This window comes from Bos taurus, chromosome 17 (genome assembly GCF_002263795.3).
Source record: "Bos taurus isolate L1 Dominette 01449 registration number 42190680 breed Hereford chromosome 17, ARS-UCD2.0, whole genome shotgun sequence".
Lineage (NCBI taxonomy): Eukaryota > Metazoa > Chordata > Mammalia > Artiodactyla > Bovidae > Bos > Bos taurus.
In genome coordinates, this window is record NC_037344.1 from 65989250 (window position 1) to 66007903 (window position 18654).

At 49.5% G+C, this 18654-nt stretch overlaps 1 protein-coding gene across 4 annotated transcripts in view; it reads left to right on the top strand.

Moving 5' to 3' along the window:
* Positions 1-18654, top strand: part of SEZ6L (seizure related 6 homolog like) — a 192606-nt gene that overhangs the window by 117464 nt on the left and 56488 nt on the right. For all 4 annotated transcript variants that reach the window (XM_059876422.1, XM_059876423.1, XM_059876424.1 and 1 more), the window contains exons 2-6: positions 4777-5544; positions 6300-6433; positions 8669-8861; positions 11100-11285; positions 15196-15361. In XM_059876422.1, coding sequence (XP_059732405.1) covers positions 4777-5544; positions 6300-6433; positions 8669-8861; positions 11100-11285; positions 15196-15361 — 1447 coding nt within the window. The remainder of the gene's footprint in view (positions 1-4776; positions 5545-6299; positions 6434-8668; positions 8862-11099; positions 11286-15195; positions 15362-18654) is intronic.

Genomic DNA, 18654 nt, shown 5'->3' on the forward strand with positions numbered 1-18654 from the left:
GTGACCAGAAACTCTGGGAAACGTTCCATCTGCAGGAGGTGACATTTAGTTTGGGGTTTTGTCCCTTGATGAGGCCAGGCAAACCCACCAGAGTGAGCTAAGCAAGTCCTCGTTGTGGAGAGTGAAGGTACGAGAACGCACCACTGAATCAGATATGAGTAATGTCGAAGAGAAGAGTGACTAGCATTTTTGTACCGCCGTTTAGCAAACATACCCATCGATCCACCTGCCATGCCCTCCTCTTAAAAGTACCCACTGTGAACAGCCCAATGACATCCCCACCAGGAGACCGCATCCCACGGGGTTCAGTGACTCAATGAACAAAGCACATCCCTGATTACAAATGTGTGTCTGATTTCCCGCCTCCTCCCCATCACAAGGCGCTAAAGGCAGCATCTAAACCCTCCTCTTTTCATAATTCTTTTTCTCTTTAGAAGTTTTGAATACTTCTTACGCATATTTTGGAAAATGCCCACAAGTAGAAGGAAGCAAACACGTCTCCAGAAGTCCCACCACCCAGAGGCAGCCAGGACCACGCGTGGGGGCCATTCCTCTGAGTCAAAAAGAGACTCCGCATCGCCATTTGCTTGAGTTGTTTGCGTCTGGTCGTTTGCATCCACACCTAGAACTTTCCATCTTGCTGTTTTCACGGAACGTTACAGCAGAAGCGTCATCCGGCTTCTGTTTCCTCCGCTTCTCGGTCTGTCCTTTCGCGCCTGTGTGATGATGCGCGGTTGCTCAGATTCCAGGCCGTTCTTGGCCATTCCACTGCTGCTGGGCATTTAAGACAAAAAATCGTCAGCTTCAAGGCTTCCGAACATGTGCTTTTTCGACTTTAATGGCATGCTTCCAAGTCTAATCTTCCATCTCCCCATCAACGTTAGTAAAGAGAGAGAGAGAGGTGTTTCTCCCAACTTGGAAGGCAGAACAAACGCTCAGTTGCCTTCGATATTGCTCCACGCTGTCTCAAGAGAGGAAAACAGCATACGGATGTAATTAAAACTCCGTCTCTTCTGTTTGGTACCCATGTTGAGTTTTCGTTGTTTGTCTGCCTTCCTAACTTTTTTTTTTTTTCAAATTGAAGTAGAGTTGATTCACAACGTTGTATTAATTTCTGCTGTACAGCAAAGCAATTCAGCTATCCGCATGCTTTCTCATGTTCTTTTCCATATGGTTTACCTCAGGTTATTGAATATAGTTCCCTGTGCTATGCAGGAGGACCTGTTGCTACGCCTTCCGAAGTTCTCGAACACAGGGACCATGTCCTAAAGCGCTGACTCTCTCACGCTGAGGGTCAACCGGCAGGGAGAGTCAGCACCCAGCACCTTCACTCAGTAGTTGATTGACAGCATCCCAGTGGGGTGCTGAATGCCCGCATTAAAGGGAGAACCAGCCAAATGTAACTATGGGGATTGAAAAAGTTAAATGCTTCGGGGAAGAGGAGTTAACATAACTCGGTGGTCACTGGAGCCCCGGGAAAAGCCAGCCTATTTGAGCAAGCGAAGTCTCTGGATCTCTGAGGCCGTGGAATCCAATTTGACTAATTCCCACTGGGACCTGGTTTCACGTGGCACTCATTTGGCCTGTGTCCCAGTCGAGAACAAACGCTGCATCTCCAGGGCTGCATACACTCAGATCACAGATATGTACTCATCTCTCTTGAACATGGCCTTCAGTTTGGAGCCAGCCGGCCAGCCAGAACCCAGTGCGTGTGAGCTCGGAGGGGTAAGGGGCACTGGGGGCAGGGAGGTGAACTGACACAGCAAGTATACAACTCTTCCTGGAAGTCAGGTGTTCAGTGGGGAAAAGACTGACTGATTCCCATGGATTTGCTTCCAAAAATGCTTTATCGCTGCTGAGATTGGCACCAGTTTTTTCCTGGGGACCTCAGAGGTGGGAGCAGTGATTGGGAGTCAGGAATTGATTATAGGATCATTTTTCTCCTGTTTCCTTCTGCTTTCCCCGGCTGTGTTGGGTCTCACTGGGCTCAGAGAAGATCCAGATGTGATGGGTCTGGCAGGGGAGACCAGCAATTTGTATTTTAACAAGGAATGCACTGAGGGATGGGGCTATCATCTATGGGGTGTTGGAATACGCTGTATCCCAGTTAGCAGAAATGCAACACAAGGGTTTAGAGAGAAGGGTGTTGCAGCAGGGAGAGGCCGATTCAAGCAGACAAGGGGGGTGCAGCTGACAGCACTGCATGTTCTTAAAATATATATGCCCCATATTTCTTAAAGGCAGCAGCACGGTCTGTGCCATCAGGAAAACCAAGGCAGGAAACCCAGCTTTGTTCTATGATCTTGGAAAGTTATTGAATATCCCAAACCTCCATCTGCCCATCCGTAAAATAAGAATACTGATTTCTAATTAATAAGGTCGAGAAAGACTTAAATGAAGTAATGGATACAAAGCGTTTAACAAATATTCAGCTAAATATTGGCACATATTCGGCACTCAATAAAGCAATCAGGAGGCAATGTTATAAATATCACTGTTGTTATGGCCAAGGCACATCAACGTGCTTTATATCATCTATAATCTTTTATCACCTTTGACACAGCGTGTTTTCCTAACATCTCTGTCTCCCACTCCCTCTTCTTCTTCCTGTCTCTCCTCCAGTCCCTTGTGATCAAGGGGACATTTTTGTGGACAGACTGGCAGAAACGAATGTAGCCAGAGAGCCCCACAAAACTCACAAGCCCGTGTCAGGACTGAGGTTGTCACTTTGTCCCTTTTAGCAAGATCACCAACAGGCCCTGAGCATACTTATCAGTCACCTGATTGTTTGAAAAATCAATGATGTCAGAGCTGGAAGGATCCTTAGACTTCATCCAGTCTAGCTGTCCATCTGACACACCGAGAGAAGAAGAAACCTACCTATCATAACATACCCAGTTATGATGGGGAGTGGCAGCCGGGAGAGGACCACCGTGCAGGTCCCCCAAGCTCTTGGCTGCATCCAAGCTCTGTGCGTCGAACCACAGCTGGGTCTTGGGAGCCAGGTGTATTGAACTCTCATCCTCTCTTCTTTCTGCCCCATAGCCTTCTCATTTGACAATCTACAAAGATGGTCAGTACCAATCATCTGATAAAAGCGACTGTGAGCGTAAAAGCTACAGCTTTCCAGCAGCCCCATGTCTGATCTGATCCCATGATCTGTTACATAAAAGAGGCTTACTGGACTTTCCCAGGTCCATGTGGCTAGCAACTGTCAAAGGTGGGACCTGAACCCAGGTCTAACCCCAAAGCCTCAATGCATCCCACCTTGGACCAAGACAACCTGCTTGGCATAAGTGACCTGGATCTGTGCTCAGCTCTTCTGCACACCCTCTCCTCCCCGATGTCTGTTTCCGCCCCAGCGTTCCCATAGGCCTGGAATGCCCACCGGCTGGTAATCAGTGTTATACCACAGGAATATTTGTTGATTTCAATCGCACTGTTGCAGTCTAGATAGACTGAGCCACTACCACTGCTGACTCCATGAAAGCGAATGAACCTTTCTGAGGGAGATCAGTTTGAATGACAGTGCTGAAGGGCCCAAGACCGTGTGGCTGAGTGAGTGTCTTTCTGCGGGGAAACTGACAAGGACAGCGATCAGTCCTTTGTCCCCCAGGACGTAATTCCTCTCTATCTCGAGCTCCTCATCTGGAGTGTTCTGACTGCTCAGGTCCCCTGCTGAGGGGTGATTATATGACAGCAGCCGATGCCAGGCGCTCACTGTGGGTGAGGGGCCCATTTGTGCAAATGTGTATGTCTGCTTTGCCTACATCACCCTCTTGTACGATGACCACCCTAGGAGACAGGGGACAACAGCCCCATGTCACAGCTCAGGAAACTGAGGCTCAGAGAGGTAAAGCCATTTGCCAGCTTCCATTTGGCAGAACTGAATGTCAAAGAAGTAGATGATGAGGCTGCTTTCAGACATGATTCTGCCAAACAGTGGCCTGGGCCAGCCCTTATTTAAAATTATAGGCGATTTTACTTTCAAGACAGAAATAAATCTCAAGGAACGAGCAGGATATACAAGGCCCACCAGAGCCTGACCCTGACCTCCTTGCTCCCCAGCCTTCTCTCTAATCACCCCCCAACTCTGTCCCCTGTTCTTCGTTCCTCTTTTCCACCCACCTCAGCCAGGCCTCCAGGGTCTTCCCACACTCCTCTGTTCTGCCTCATAACTCTGGATCCTCAAATCTTCCTGCAGCTCTTACAAGGTCACTTGTACAGTATTTAGTTAAAAATAAGCAAAACACAAACAAAAAACATCCAAACTTCCCCAGTCCCAGGACAATACAGCCCTGAGTCAGGGCACACAACTTGGAGAAGAGACTGTGGGTTGGTTACAGCCCCTTTCATCCTCTTACTGGGATGAACTTGTGCAGTGAGCAACCTGCGCAACTGTACATGGTGGTCCCGCCCAGAGACTGGATTAGAGGCCTATCCTCTCTGTCCTCTTGGCACACAGAGCTGCTCTCTTCCTAAGCATTTATCACATTGAATACGATTGTTTCTGCTTTCTTATTAGGACCATGAGATTCTGCGTCCTCGATTTCTATAGCTCTAATGCTTAACTGGGGCTGGCCCAGATCACTCTAAGTCTCCATAGTCAGCAAAAGGAAGGAAAGAAAGGTGGCAGCCCCACATCTACGGATCAAAATGTGCCAGCGTCCTGGCAAGCCTTGGGTCCCACCTTAAACGGGCCACCCTCAGCGTGGGCCGGGTAGAGGACTCAAAGACCCCGGCCCCACGCTAACTGGCCTCTGTTCTCTTTCTAAGATGAGCCCCCGGAGGGAGATGCCGGCCAATCAGATACTTACCTTCTGCCCTCCGAAATCCTGGGGAGCAGCAGTCTGAGCAAGGAGAACCCCGAAGAGAGCGTGACCACGGCCCCTCTGAATCCAGTGCAGTCTGGGGATGAGCTTCGCGAGCCGGAGTTGGAAGGGACCGTCCCCTTCGCGCCTCAAGACCCAGCGGCTGTGTCTACGCTGCTTCCGCTTCCGGAGGAGCCGGGCACCAGGCACTCCTTCCCCGCCAGGAAGAAGCCGCCTTCGCTCAAGCAGGTGAACTCGGCCAGGAAGCAGCTGAGGCCGAAGGCCACGCCCGCAGCGGCCACGCAAAGGACCGCGTCCCAGCCGGCATCCCCGGGCCCAGTTCTGTCCATCGCCCCGGGGAAGCCCCGCCCACCCGGTGACCAGGACCCCATGGCCTCCGCAGGGGAGGAGACCCGCCCGCTGTCTCTGTCCTCCGAGGAGCCCCTCTGGCTGGAGCGGAAGGAAGGCGCGGTCCCCACGACCCCCGCGCCCCTGCAGATCGCCCCCTTCACCTCGCAGCCGCTGGTGGCCCACACGCTCCCCCGGAGCCCCGACCCCGGGGCGCCGGCCGTGCCCGAGGAGGCCCCGGAGGCTCCCCCCGAGGATGCAAGCCCCGTGACGGTGATGGACAAAGGGGAGACTGAGCTGACCGGGTCAGCCTCAGAGGAGAGCCAGGAGACCACCACGTCCACCATCATCACCACCACAGTCATCACCACCGAGCAGGCCCCAGGTAGGCAGCCCCCAGCCCCTCCGGCGCTGCAGCCACTGTGAGGAGGCAGCTTCTGCGACGCGGGGAGGGAGCGCGTGGGGGGAGGGGGGCCCGGGAAGGTGCATGCCCTGCCATTGGTTACCATCTATGCAGCCCTAGCTATGAACTTGACCCTGGGGTTCAAAACTAGCATCCCCATTTCAGAGATGAGACCCCTGAGACCCTAAGACATCAGACAACCTGCCCTAGGTCTCACAGCTGAAGAGCAGGGTTCAAAACCGCTCCGCCAGGACAGAGTCCTTTCACCTGCCTAAAAAGCCCTAGCCTTCCAAGGTGCTTTTGCTCTCCCCGCTCGTGAACTTGATAGAACACACTTCCGTGTTCCAGTCTTTTCTTCCGTCTTCTATCCCATCTTCAAGCGCATCACAGGGGCATCGGCTGTCAATTACACGTTGATCTGGGACAGATGCAATGTGGCTGCTCAGGAAAGACTGGGAGCTCTGGATTTTTGACCCCTGCTCATTGTGTGACCTTGGCCCAAATGTGTTCCCTCTCTGAGCTTTGTTTTACTTGTCTCTAAGAGTGAAACATCAGTCCCGTGTCAGCTCTTGCCATTTGATTATTATGTTGAGTGTGGAGCTGAGGAGGAGGAACAGCAGGGGAAGGAGCGGGGATGGGAACACCAGTGTTCAGAGGCCCTATTCCAGCCAACAGCCCACCTGAGAGATGCCACCTCAGCTCTTCTCTGTGTCCTGATGACAGTGCCTTTCCTCCAGCTCTCTGCAGTGTGAGCTTCTCTGACCCTGAAGGGTACATCGACTCCAGTGATTACCCGCCGTTGCCCCTCAACAACTTCCTGGAGTGCACGTACAATGCGACGGTCTACACTGGCTATGGGGTGGAGCTCCAGGTAACCCCACGAGGTTGCCCTGCCTTGGCTGCCTCTTCCAGCAGAAGGTCTCCTCTGAAGGGCCATCTGAGTCAGGCTTATTTTCATCTTAACCAGTTTGGTTCTCTCTTTGCCCTAACTGGGGCGAGTTGAGCTGGGCTTTGGCAGTTGAATAGGAGTTCCCAACTCAGAAGAACTAGCTTGGCACACATGGAGGGAAGGGGATGTATTGACAGATTGTAAGCCGTTATACCCAGAAGGAAAGTCCTGTGATATCCTGCTTGTTCAACACACACAAACTCATGGAAGCCCCACATGGTTCATTTGATTCATAAACTTTTGGCTGCAAACTAAGAAGGGAAAAGCAGGGTAGCATCATCCTCAAACGCCTGGGTTTTAAGTCCCAGCTCTACCAGTTAATGCTGCATGACTCTGGGCAAGGGACTCTACCTCTCTGAGTCTGTTTCCCCATCAGTGAAACAGAGATGAAAATGTTGCTACTTTATGGAGTTTCAGGGAGGAATATATATGACAGTGCACAGAGTATTCAGCCAGAGTCTAGGGGAGAGAGAGGGTGCTTAATGCCTGTTACCCATTCTCCCCACCCAACCCACCGCCCCATCTTTAGAAGCGCTTTTTTATATGCACTGAGGCAACGTGGCAACAAGTGGTGACCTGTCCGGCTCACCGTCTGGGAGAGGAAAGGGCGGCCCTGAAGCCAGAAACGGAGGCTGGTACCACGTGGTGGCAGACCCCTCCAGGCCAAGGGCAGAAGGCTGGGCGTGAGCTTTGTTCTCATGGGCAAGACAGCGCCCCCAAAAGATTTTAAGCAGAGTCATGCATGACCTAAGCAGAACTCTACCCTAGGAAGGTTTTCTGACTTCTAGAGAGAATCAAAGATAAGCCTCTCGGCAGAACGTGTGCCCAGAGCTTGGCCCAGCACGTGGCATGTGGTCGGTACTTTATAAATGTTCCCGGAATTAAACTGGAGAAAAGTTGCCGTTCATCTGATGCTGACAGTTGAGGAACACTTCCCTGCACTTGAATAGATCCACTCTGTCTAATACTGTGTGGCGCTTGTTGTCAGGGACAGCAGAGTTCCTTCATCGAGCATCCATAATGTTCCAGTCGTAGCAATGGGGGGCATGGTGGTGTCAAAACTGGTGCAGGAGTTGCCCTAAGGGAGGTCACTGTTTTATGGTTGAGACAGACGCACATGGAAGACATTGGGCTGCCATTTGAAATGACCTCTAACAGGTGTTCACAGAGGATGTAGGATCACAGTGGAGAGACAGGCAACCTCCCTGGCAGTCAGGGAAGGTGTCACAGAGGAGGGCAATTTTAGTGGGGCTTTGGCAGATGAGTAGGAGTTCATCAAAGAGAAAAAAGAGTAAGGTGTATATATATATATGGGCTGAAAGGGGAAGGGCTCGTGGGTAATTCTTGCCTTGTTTACACAAGAGGCAGAGGATCTGGAGTCCCTGGCCACACTACGGCAAGTGGGAATATTCAAATTGGGCACTGGGGACTGACTAAGTCCCCACCCCACCCCCTCCTCCGTTTGTTCACTATCCTTGTAAGTAAAGTATCTCCCTTCTTCCTCTCCCAAGCCTGGGAAGTGGACTCGGCAAGCCAAGTACACAGTCGTGTGAGGAGGTTCTGCTGTTGAAGCCAGCATCGGGGAGGATGAGAACGTGGACCTGAGAAAGCCCTAGAGATAGCCATCCCCTCCCCCAACCCCGCACGCTCTCCCCAGTTTGTGCAGAAGGGCAAGAATGTCTTCAGTCAGTCTGCAAAGTCGAGCACATAGTCAAGCACCTACTATGTGCCAGGCACTATTTTAGGCCCTGGGGACCCTGAGCAACAGAAAAATTTTCCCTCCTCCCTGGAGCTGACCTTCAGATGAAATGCCTTCTCCTGTCTCCCTGGAGGTGGGACCTCAGGCCCAAGCTGATCAAAACCCTACCCCCACCTGCCAGCTGCAGGAAAATCTATCTCAGCTGCCAGCCTCCAGAAAGCCTCTCCTGTGGGACCCAATGAAGGGGGCTGAAGATCCTTGCAGCGCCTCCCCTGGGAGCTGGCAGGGGGCCCAGAGGTTCCAGGGCTCCAAGAGTTTCCAGGGCTGGGTCGTGGCCCCCGTCCACCCCATGGACTAGGGGCCCCTTGAGGGGGTTGCTGCCTGGGGAGCCTCAGAGCCTGGGAGGACCCCCTGTCTCAAACACGACTCAGGTCCTGTCTGCCCCTGCCCGTCCCCAGGTGAAGAGCGTGAACCTGTCCGAGGGGGAGCTGCTTTCCATCCGAGGGGTGGACGGCCCCTCCCTGACCGTCCTGGCCAACCACACGCTCCTGGTCGAGGGCCAGGTCATCCGCAGCCCCACCAACACCATCTCCGTGTACTTCCGCACCTTCCAGGACGACGGCCTCGGGACCTTCCAGCTGCACTACCAGGGTAAGGCCGGGCCGGGGCTGTTGAGATGTCCCTTTGGCCTCCATTCCCCTCCAGCACCAAGGACTGCCAGCCTCTTTGTGCAGGTTTGGTAACACCGTGGACCCCTTCTTAGATTCGCGATTCCTTTTGTAATTAATTAATGTGGCTATATCTCGTCTTAGCTGCGGCACGCAGGATCTTCACTGCGACGTGCCGGCTCTTTCATTGTGTCACATAGACTCTCTAGTTGCTGCATGCGGGTTTGGTTGTCCCGAGACACAGTGGGTCTTGGTTCCCTGACCAGGGATCAGACCCAGCTCCCCTGCATTGCAGGGTGGATTCTTAACCACCGGACCACCAGGGAAGTCCCTTAGATTCGTGTTTTTGAGAGCATAAAATAAAATATATACAATTCAAAAGGAAGCCATTCATATTGGATAGCAGTTGTCAAAACATTGTTCTGATCTATGATATCATAATCTATGTGCTTCTTTATTAACACATTAAATCATATTTCCCAGTGGCTCTGATAATTATTGTAATTTCAAAGGAGCATAAGAAATACGTCAAGATACTCATTTTGATGTGAACATATCTGATTCCCTTGGTGACGAAGCCACGGTACTGTGACTGTAACAGTTTGTCGTCTACCTTTGCAGTTAACCCTGAACCTGTTCAGTGAAGAATAAGCAAGCCCCCTTTTCCCATTCAAGTTCATGGCCCCTGAATCTGACACCAACCCCATGAAGGCCCACGGGCTTCTGGGAGGGAGCCTTTGCCGCCAGGGTCCCTTGCTTTTTTTCCCTTCTTCTCCACTTTTCTTTTGTATTTGTCTGCTTCTGGTCTCCTTTTGTTTTTTATTTATCTTTTCCCTCCCTTCTCTTCCCTCTTTTCTTTCTTTTCATTTCTTTGGTTGCACCACAAAGCATATGGGTTCTTAGTTCCCCAAACAGGGCTTGAACCCACGGCCTCCCGCATTGGAAGTGCGGAGTCTTAACCACTGGACTATCCGGAAAGTCCCAGCTTCCTTCGTTTCTTTTCTTGCTCCTCTCCCTTGCTTCATTCCCACCCCCCTCTTCTCTCTTCCTTCTCTCTCTCCTTCAGTGTCATCCCATTTCCCCCCACCTCCTGGGACGCTTCCTTCCTGGGAGCTCTCCCTGGGTACTTGCCAAGTATCTGCCAGGGAAGGGGGCTCCCTTCGCCACACCTCGGGAAATCAGCAGCCATCCACGTTTACATCACATTGACCAAATGTCTGGAAAAATACTTCATTTAAAAATTTCCCCTTGGATGTTTCTGAAACAGATGGATGACTGTATACAGGAGTATCCGTTCCCTCGCACCTTCTCAGTATGCAGATGAGCATCTGTTGTCTTTGTTAATTAAAAAATGGGCAAAAAAATGGCTCATTGAGCCATGAACTTGAATTCAGTCCTCCTCATGAGTACTGGGAATGCAGAAATCCTCAACTGCAGGAGAGGTCAAACCACAGTCCAGGGATGGACTCTGCATTCTCTTATGAAAATAAAACTTGAGGAGCTCAATGTGGCCATGTGCACCCTTCTGCCACTCGATGCATCCAGCAAGCTTTGTGCACTGCACATTGGCCAAAGGAGGCTCTCCTTTGGCATTTCCCATTTAATCCTTACCGCCACCCGTGCGATAGGGACAGTCCTAGAGGAGAAGAGTGAAGTTCAGGGCACTGTGTCACTTCCCCAAAGTCACCTGGTTTTTAAGTGATGGAGTAAGAGAACGTAAATTCACATCAGTCTCTTCCACAGCCCAAGCCCTGACCTCCCGGGACTTAGTTCCAGCTCTCACATCCTTGGCATTTCCTAAAGAACTGCTTCTCCTAACCCTGGTCCAAGAGCCTGCATTTTTAACAAACAGCTAAGCTGCCCGTGCAGTGGGACTAACCTACCTGGGTGATCCCGTCCCTCCTGTGCTCAAGGAGAAAGTAGTTCTGTCTCCACATGGAGAGAGGCTCCGGGGAGGGGTGGGGACCCCTCCACCCCAAACCCGCTGTCTCCGGTTAGGCAGGGTGGGGGGTGGGGGTGAGCTTGGAGCCTAGAGAAAAGTGCTCATCCGGCAGTCTCAGCAGCACGTGATTAACTCGAGTCACAAAAATACACTCCTTTAGCACTCGGGAGTCCCCGGGGGCCTCATCTTTTCTCAGCATAAACCAGCTCCCGGGATGTGGGTCACGTTCTCCGTCTCTGGCTCTGAGAGACGACCGTCTGCCCCGGCATCTCTCCCCAGCCTTCATGCTGAGCTGCAGCTTCCCCCGCCGGCCTGACTTCGGGGACGTCACGGTGATGGACCTGCACTCGGGCGGGGAGGCCCACTTCCACTGCCACCTGGGCTATGAGCTCCAGGGCGCCAAGACACTGACGTGCATCAATGCCTCCAAGCCCCACTGGAGCAGCCGGGAGCCCATCTGCTCAGGTACACGCCAGCCTCAGCCGGACCCACCATGGATGGTCTCCCAAGAGAGGAGAGACCAGCCCCCGGGGGTTAAAGGGAGAGTGTTAGTCGCTCAGTCATGTCCGACTCTCTGTGACCCCACAGGCTATAGTCTGCCAGGCTTTTCTGTCCGTGGAGTTCTCCAGGCAAGCATACTGGAGTGGGTTGCCATGCCCTCCTCCAGGGGATCTTCCCGACCTGGGTCTCACGCATTGCAGGCAAATGCTTTACTGTCTGAGCCACAAGGGAAGCCCGTGGTGTTAAGACTGACCTTAGGAAAGAGACTGCTCCAAAAATGTGGTGGCAGCCAGTTTCGTTACATGATAAAAACACACGTGACATAAAAGTGACCGTTAGTGACATTTAGGACGTTAACAGTGCTGTGCAGCTGTCACCACTTCTGTCATCACCCCCTAAAGGACACTCGGGACCCATTGGCCGTCACTCCCTGTTTCCCCCTGTGCCCAGCCCCTGCTTTCTGTCTCTACAGATTCACCTACTCTGGACACTTCGTATGCCTGGGATCATACGTTATGTGATATTTTGAATCCAGCTTCTTTCACTCAGCGTGGTGTTCTCAAGGTTCATCCAGATAGTAGCATGTATCAGGACTTCATTCCTTTTGATGGCTGAATAATATTCCATTATATAGACCACATTTTATCTGTTCCCTTATTGGGGGACATTCAAGTTGTTTTGGACTTCGGAGGTGTCACGGATAGTGCTGCTATGAACATGTGTGTAAAGGTTTTGGCGTGGACATACGTTGTCATTTCTCTTGGCTTATGTACCCGTAAGCGGAGTTGCTGGGTCACATGGTAATTCCACATTTCCGTTTTGAAGGAACCGTCAAAGTATTTCCCACTGGCTGCACCGTGTTCCTTTCCCTCCAGCCATGTATGAAGGTACCAGTTTCTGCACATCCTCACCAGCACTTATTTTCCATGTCTTCTTTTTATTGTGGCAGCCATCCTAGTGAGTGTGAAGGTATCCTAGTGTGATTCTGATTTGCATTTTCCCAGTGGCTGATGACATTGATCATCTTTTCTTATGCTTGTTGGCCATTTGTGTATCTTCTGGGAGAAAAGTCTATTCAAGTCTTTTGCCCATTTTTAAAATGTAGTTGTCTTTTTCTTGAGTTGTAAGAATTCTTTATGTATTCTGGTTACTAGTCTCTTATTAGATATATGATTTGCAAATATTTTCTCCCACTCTGTGGGTTGTCTTTTCACTTCTCAATAGTGTGCTTTTTGTTGTTCAGTCACTAAGTCGTGTCCAACTCTTTGTGACCCCACGGACTGCAGTACACCAGACTTTCCTGTCCTTCTCTATCTTCCAGAGTTTGCTCAAACTCTTGTCCATTGAGTCGGTGATACCGTCCAACCATCTCATCCTTTGTCGCCCCCTTAGTGTCCTTAATTTTGACAAAGTCTAATTTATGGGCTTTTTTTTCTGGTTGTTGTTGCTTGAGCTTTTGATGTGACAGCTGCCATATTATGAGCCCAGTCCATACACCAGGGCTGTGGTAAATCCTCACAGCAGTCCTACACGATGTGAACCATTATCCCCATTTCACAGATGAGGAAACTGAGGCTCGTGGAGGTGAAGTTTCTTCCTCAGTCACCAGATAAAAATTGAACTGGATCTAGAGTCCTTCTCTCTTGAGCTGTTTCCCTTACACATTCACTATTTAAAGTGCAGACTGCTGAGATTATTAGAAATTCATAATCCTGGGCCCCATACAGAACCAAGCGAATCAAAAATCTGCATTTAGCATGCTCTTTGTGTGGTTCATGAGCTGCACATCATAGATTGAGAAGCACACTATACTGCACTCTCTCTACACCAGTGGCCGCAACCTTGACCATCCTCAGTTATCGAGAGAGTAATACCCTGTTAGATTCTCAAAAGTCCTGACCGTGGCCAGGAGAGTACAGGCTGCTCACATTAACCTACTATGTGCCAGGCCATGAGCCACGTACAAACAGGATACTGGGAATAAGAAAAATGTCGTTCCTGCCCTCCAGGCATTTGTGGTCCCTGGAATTCAAGATGCAAATGAGAGCTGATGGTAAATTCCGAGATTTAATGATTGCAGTATTGTTCTCTCAAGGCTGTTCAGAATTTTGTGTGTGTGTGTGTGTGTTTAAACAAAGAAAAGAAAAATCCAAACCATTGGGCAGTTGGTCTCCATGCCTCCCTCGAGTTAATTTTTATCTATGTATGAAATCAGAGAGGAATTAAGCCTCAATTTGTGCTAAGAAAGATGGATGGGGAGCCACGGCTGGCAAATTGAAGCCAAACAGAGTCATCAGTCGGCTTAATAAGGCAAGGAAGGGGAGCACAGAGGCAGCAAATGAGCAGCCGCTCAGAGAGGACAGATGGCTGGAGCCCCCCACCAGGGACAGCTCGTCCATCTCCTCGGCCCCTGAGCTGTAGGGCAATAAGACTGCCTGCATTCTGAGCACCTACTCTGTGCCAGGGATGGCGCCAAGCCCTCTCCACGCAGTGTTTCATTTCTCACCTCAGCCCATAAGGAGGGTGGAATTATTATTACCGCTTTACTAGAGGTTCAGAGAGCTTCAGGGACTTGTCCTAGATCCACAGCAGGTAAATGACACGAGGCAGATTTGAACCTCCACTTTGGGACATGAGGCAGAGTGGAGAGATGGGTGACCGGGTACTCTGTCCGTGGTCCTGAAAAAAAGTGCCAGTCTTCCTAGCAACATCTTTGCTGTAGGTCACAGCAGAGTCCAGAGCAGGCAAGGGAGCTATCAGCCTTTCTCATCTCTGCAATTCTTTATTAGTCATGACGTCATTCAACAAACATTTAATGAGCGCCAAATATCTTCTAAGAATAAAACTACCTCCCAACGTTTGCAGAACTCTTCTCAGTTCACAAATCATTTTTTCATGTATGTTAGATTTTATGATAAAAGTGATATATGACTCTGGTAAAAAAAAAAAAAAATATTTCCAAGAAATATGAAACTGCTGAAGAGTCTGACAAATCACTTTTATACCCCTGATCTCAATTGATCTTTGCATATAGCCCATTGAAATAGGTATGGCGGACCATTTTCTAACTTTTTTTCCCCCACTTAAAATATAGTGAGTATTTTCCTATATTCTGAAGTACTCTTTGGTAACAAGGTTTTTAAAAACGATATGAATGGCATGCACTTAACCAAGCATCTGTAAGTGGACATTCATGTTGTTTCTCAGTGTTTTGCTCTTAAAAGGCAATCAAACAGTGAACATCATACATTTTTGTGAAACTCTGTAAGTCTTTTTTTGACATAAGTCCACAGAACCTTAATTACCAGGTCAAAGTGTTTAAAAGCATTTTCCATATTTTTCATCAGATTTCCCTCTTGAAAGGTCATAGCAATTTGCATTCTAACCAGACCTGAATGAGAGCGACCATTTCTCATCACTGAGGATGGCGCCTCCCGTTTATTGCTGCTCTTTATCTGGACCAGTTAGGTGGACGGAGATAGAATGTAGTTTAGATTTGCTTTTCTTTTATTGTTAGTGAGGCGGAATTTTTTGAGTGCTTAACTAAGTACTAAAAGCAGACTTCTTCTTTGGAGAACTGCCTATTTATGTCCTTCTTCATTACCATTTTGTAGCTGAGAACCAGGGCGCAGCCAGTGCGTTAACTCACAGTCATTCGTTCCCCACCGTGGAGCGCACGTGGCAGGGGTTCCAGTCGGAGGACTGCACCTCCTGTCAAACAGGACGAACCTGTCTCAGGAGGAGGGGACTTGCCCACGGTTTTCCTCTTCCTAAGGGGTTGGGGTCAGAGAAGGATAAAACACCCACTTATCCTCCCCTCCACCTCTCTCTGCAATCCTCTCGTTGCCCACCCACCCCTACCGTCTGGCTCCAGCCCCTTGTGGAGGGGCGGTGCACAACGCCACCATCGGCCGCGTCCTGTCCCCAAGTCACTCTGCAAATGCCAGTGGGAGCCAGTTCTGCGTGTGGACGATCGAGGCTCCGGAGGGCCAGAAGCTGCACCTGCACTTTGAGAGGCTGGCGCTGCACGAGAGGGATAGGTAAGCCCCCGAGGGCCCTAGCAGCCTTATACCTTCCCAGACTCTTAGGATGTGGCTGGGGATTGGGAGTCTTGAAATGGCTAAATTGTTGGCTCATGGAGGTCAAGAAAGGAAGAGCTGGGGAGGGAGGCAAGGATATTAGAAACCGTCAGTTTTGATCTCCTCCTTTTACACATAAGGAAACCAGGGCATACAGAGGGGAAGAGGCTTGCCCCAGTCACACAGGGTAGGGGGAAGGCAGGAAGGGAGTCCCCCCTACCTTGCACTGCCTCGTCCCTTCTCCTGCACATGCCTTTTTGCAGTGGAGCAAGGAGAGAGAGTTTCCTGAGCACCTGCTCTGTGCCCAAATCATGTGTTAGCCTTGATGGAGAATGGGAGAGAAGAACATTGGTTCCTGGTGTGACAGGAAATTGAGATTCAAAAACCAGATGTATGCACACGAAGGAACTTTCGATAACAAGACAGCATTTAGCTAAGAGCACATATGTTGATGCTAAGTAATAAACACAGAAGCCGGAATCCAAAAACTTTGATAAGCTGAGACCTTATTCCAGAATATTGTGGAACATTCTAGAAAATTAGGATCTTGGCTGCTTAGAATTGCTCTGTTGGAGTGGGATCCCTTGGAAACAGACAGGATGACAATGGTGTGAGATAAAGTGGTTTATTTAGCAGCTGATCCTAGAAAGCACCAAGAAAATGAGAAGAGAAGGAAAGGGAGTAGATACAGTGTGTGTTAATAGTCAGGTGTCTTATCTACAGGGGTGCCCCAGGAAGCTGTATTTAGAATGGCTCAGAGAGTTCCTGTCAGAGGGCAAGGGAGCTGGGGTGTTTATCTACCCACTCATCCACTGTTGGAGGAGGGGTGCTCCTGGACACACACTGGCTCCTCAGCATTGCTCTCACCCCTTGAGCTGGCTGAACTGGCTGATTCTCAGAGACTCTGGAAACCGGCCAAAGCTGGGTGAGCAAAGAGTGCTGAGGGGTACGGGTAGGGCATCCACAGAATGCCAGCACCTTCGAGTCCTGGAGCCTGTCCGACTTTCAACTTAAAATTACAGTGTCCTGGCTTCTTTGAAGCTTCAGACCTAAACCATTAACCTCTGGGAAAGGATTCTGAGAAAATACAAGACAACTGAATAATTTACCCAACTCTGGAGTCCACTTCCCTCCAAACCATCCAGCTTTATCCTGAACAACTCCATATCAATAAATCACTGCCTTAAAGTACAAGGTGTGGAATAGGGGCTTCAGAGTGTGGATTCTCTGTAGCATCAGAATGACCTCAGGAACCTTTAAGAAAAACAGATGCCCAGTCTCTTCCCCCTGGAGACTCATTGAGAAGCAAGACCCGGGAGCCCTCAGTGATGAATGCTTTTTAACGTTCAGACCTCCGGTTTGGCTCTTCTGAACGGTGCTGAGAATAAACCAAGTGTGTGTGTGGACCAGACAGTGAGAAGCAGAGAGAAAGAAAAATTAACCAAAATGAGTATTTTCTGAAAGTTTATGAAATCCTGATAGATGAGCCGACAGACACATACATGGACACTGTAGTTTCACCGGGTGGAGCCCTGCAAAGGTTTATGGAAGGGAGGTGTTGACAACCACCAGGGAGAGCCGGTGCTCAGGTGTCTCTGGGGAAAGAAGTCTGGAGTCGTTCATCAAGGTCAAAGGTCAGGGTGTGCATGTGTGCACACACACACACGCACACGAGTGAAGATACTCGCTGTGCTAAGAAGAAAGGGGAGCTTTCTCTGTCTATGGACTTTATGAGGAAAAAACAGCTTAAATACCACAGTTGCAAGAGCTTAGAGCTAGAGAAGGCTCCATGTAAGATATGGGACCTTGGTCTAAACCTTAGAGATGCAGTCAGGGAACCCAAAATACGGTGAGTGGATGGAGTAGCTAGCCCAAGCTGGGAGAATAGGAGTGGAGGTGGACAAAGATGAGGAGGTAAATGTGGGCCATCTTCTGAAGGGCTTTGGCTGCCAGATGCTTCTGTAAGCTGTAGAGAGTCATGGAAGGATTTTGAGTAGAAGAGTGAAATGAAATTTTAAAGATGATTTCCAGCCCCCCAATATGAATTCTTTCTAAACTCCAGTCCCATAATATGCAGCATAGAAAGTGGGTTCTCTGGTCAAATATGTTTAGGAGACACTATACCCAGGCTCTATCTTGGTATCAAGGCATGTTCACTGGCAAAGGCACTGCCAAGTCCTGCAGGGGAAAACAATGTTTAATTTTCATTTAAATTTTCCAAGCCCATTTGACCATAGACTATACATAGATTTGAGATAAACTCTCCCTATTTCAGACATTCTAGAGAACATAGCTAGAAAACTGCTATCTTGGGAAGAGTCATTGACTGTAGAGATTTTGAGATCCTGAGGATTTGCCCTTGTTGCCAAAGGCTTCAATGCTCCTAAAGAAGAGTCCTGGGCATGACCCCAAAGACACAATAAAGTCAAGAGGGATTAGAAGGTTGTGAAGAGGCCCTTGGCCTCCACCCCAGCCCCCTCCTTATCTGAATCACAGTGGACACAAGGCAGAATAAACAGACTGAGATTCCAACATTTCTACATTTTGATGACATTAGAAATTCATATGATAAACCCTTTTAATGGGTCATGGTAAAAAAAAAAAACCTTGAAAAATTAAAAATGCCTGTTTATGATTCCATCCATAAAAGTAAGTGATCCAATTTGTGTACTGGTTCCTTCCACATCTTTGCATAACTTCTTTAAAACTGCCACGGCTAGCAAAGAGTCAAGTGCCAAAGGGTTTTAATAACACTAAGAATGAATACCAACATGTCTGATACCTTTCAGTTTTCAGGGTGCTTCATCTTTTCAAAGCCCCCTGTAAGATAGATAGGAAAGACTTTGTGATCCCTCCTTTCAGGATTGTGGAAAGTGAGGCCCGAGATGGGTTGAGACTTGTGTAACCTCAGTGGATGGGAATTGGGGACTGGAAATTGGGACTCCTCTAACTGCACGCACAGTGTCCTCAGGAGGCAAGAGTCAGTGGCAGACCCTATAGCGGTCCAGCACTTGGTCGTCTGACCTGCACACCTGCTCTGTCCTGCACACTATACCTCGGCCTCTAATCCCCACACTCCTGTACCCATTTTACAGATGAAGAATCTGAGGCTCGGTGGGGTAAAATGTTCTTGTCCAAAATCCCACAGCTCAGAATTTAAAGTTGGGACTGTGATTACGTGTGTGTGTGTGTGTGTGTGTGTGTGTGTGTGTGTGTGTGTGTGTATCAGTGTTTCAAGAATGTTATTAGCCCAA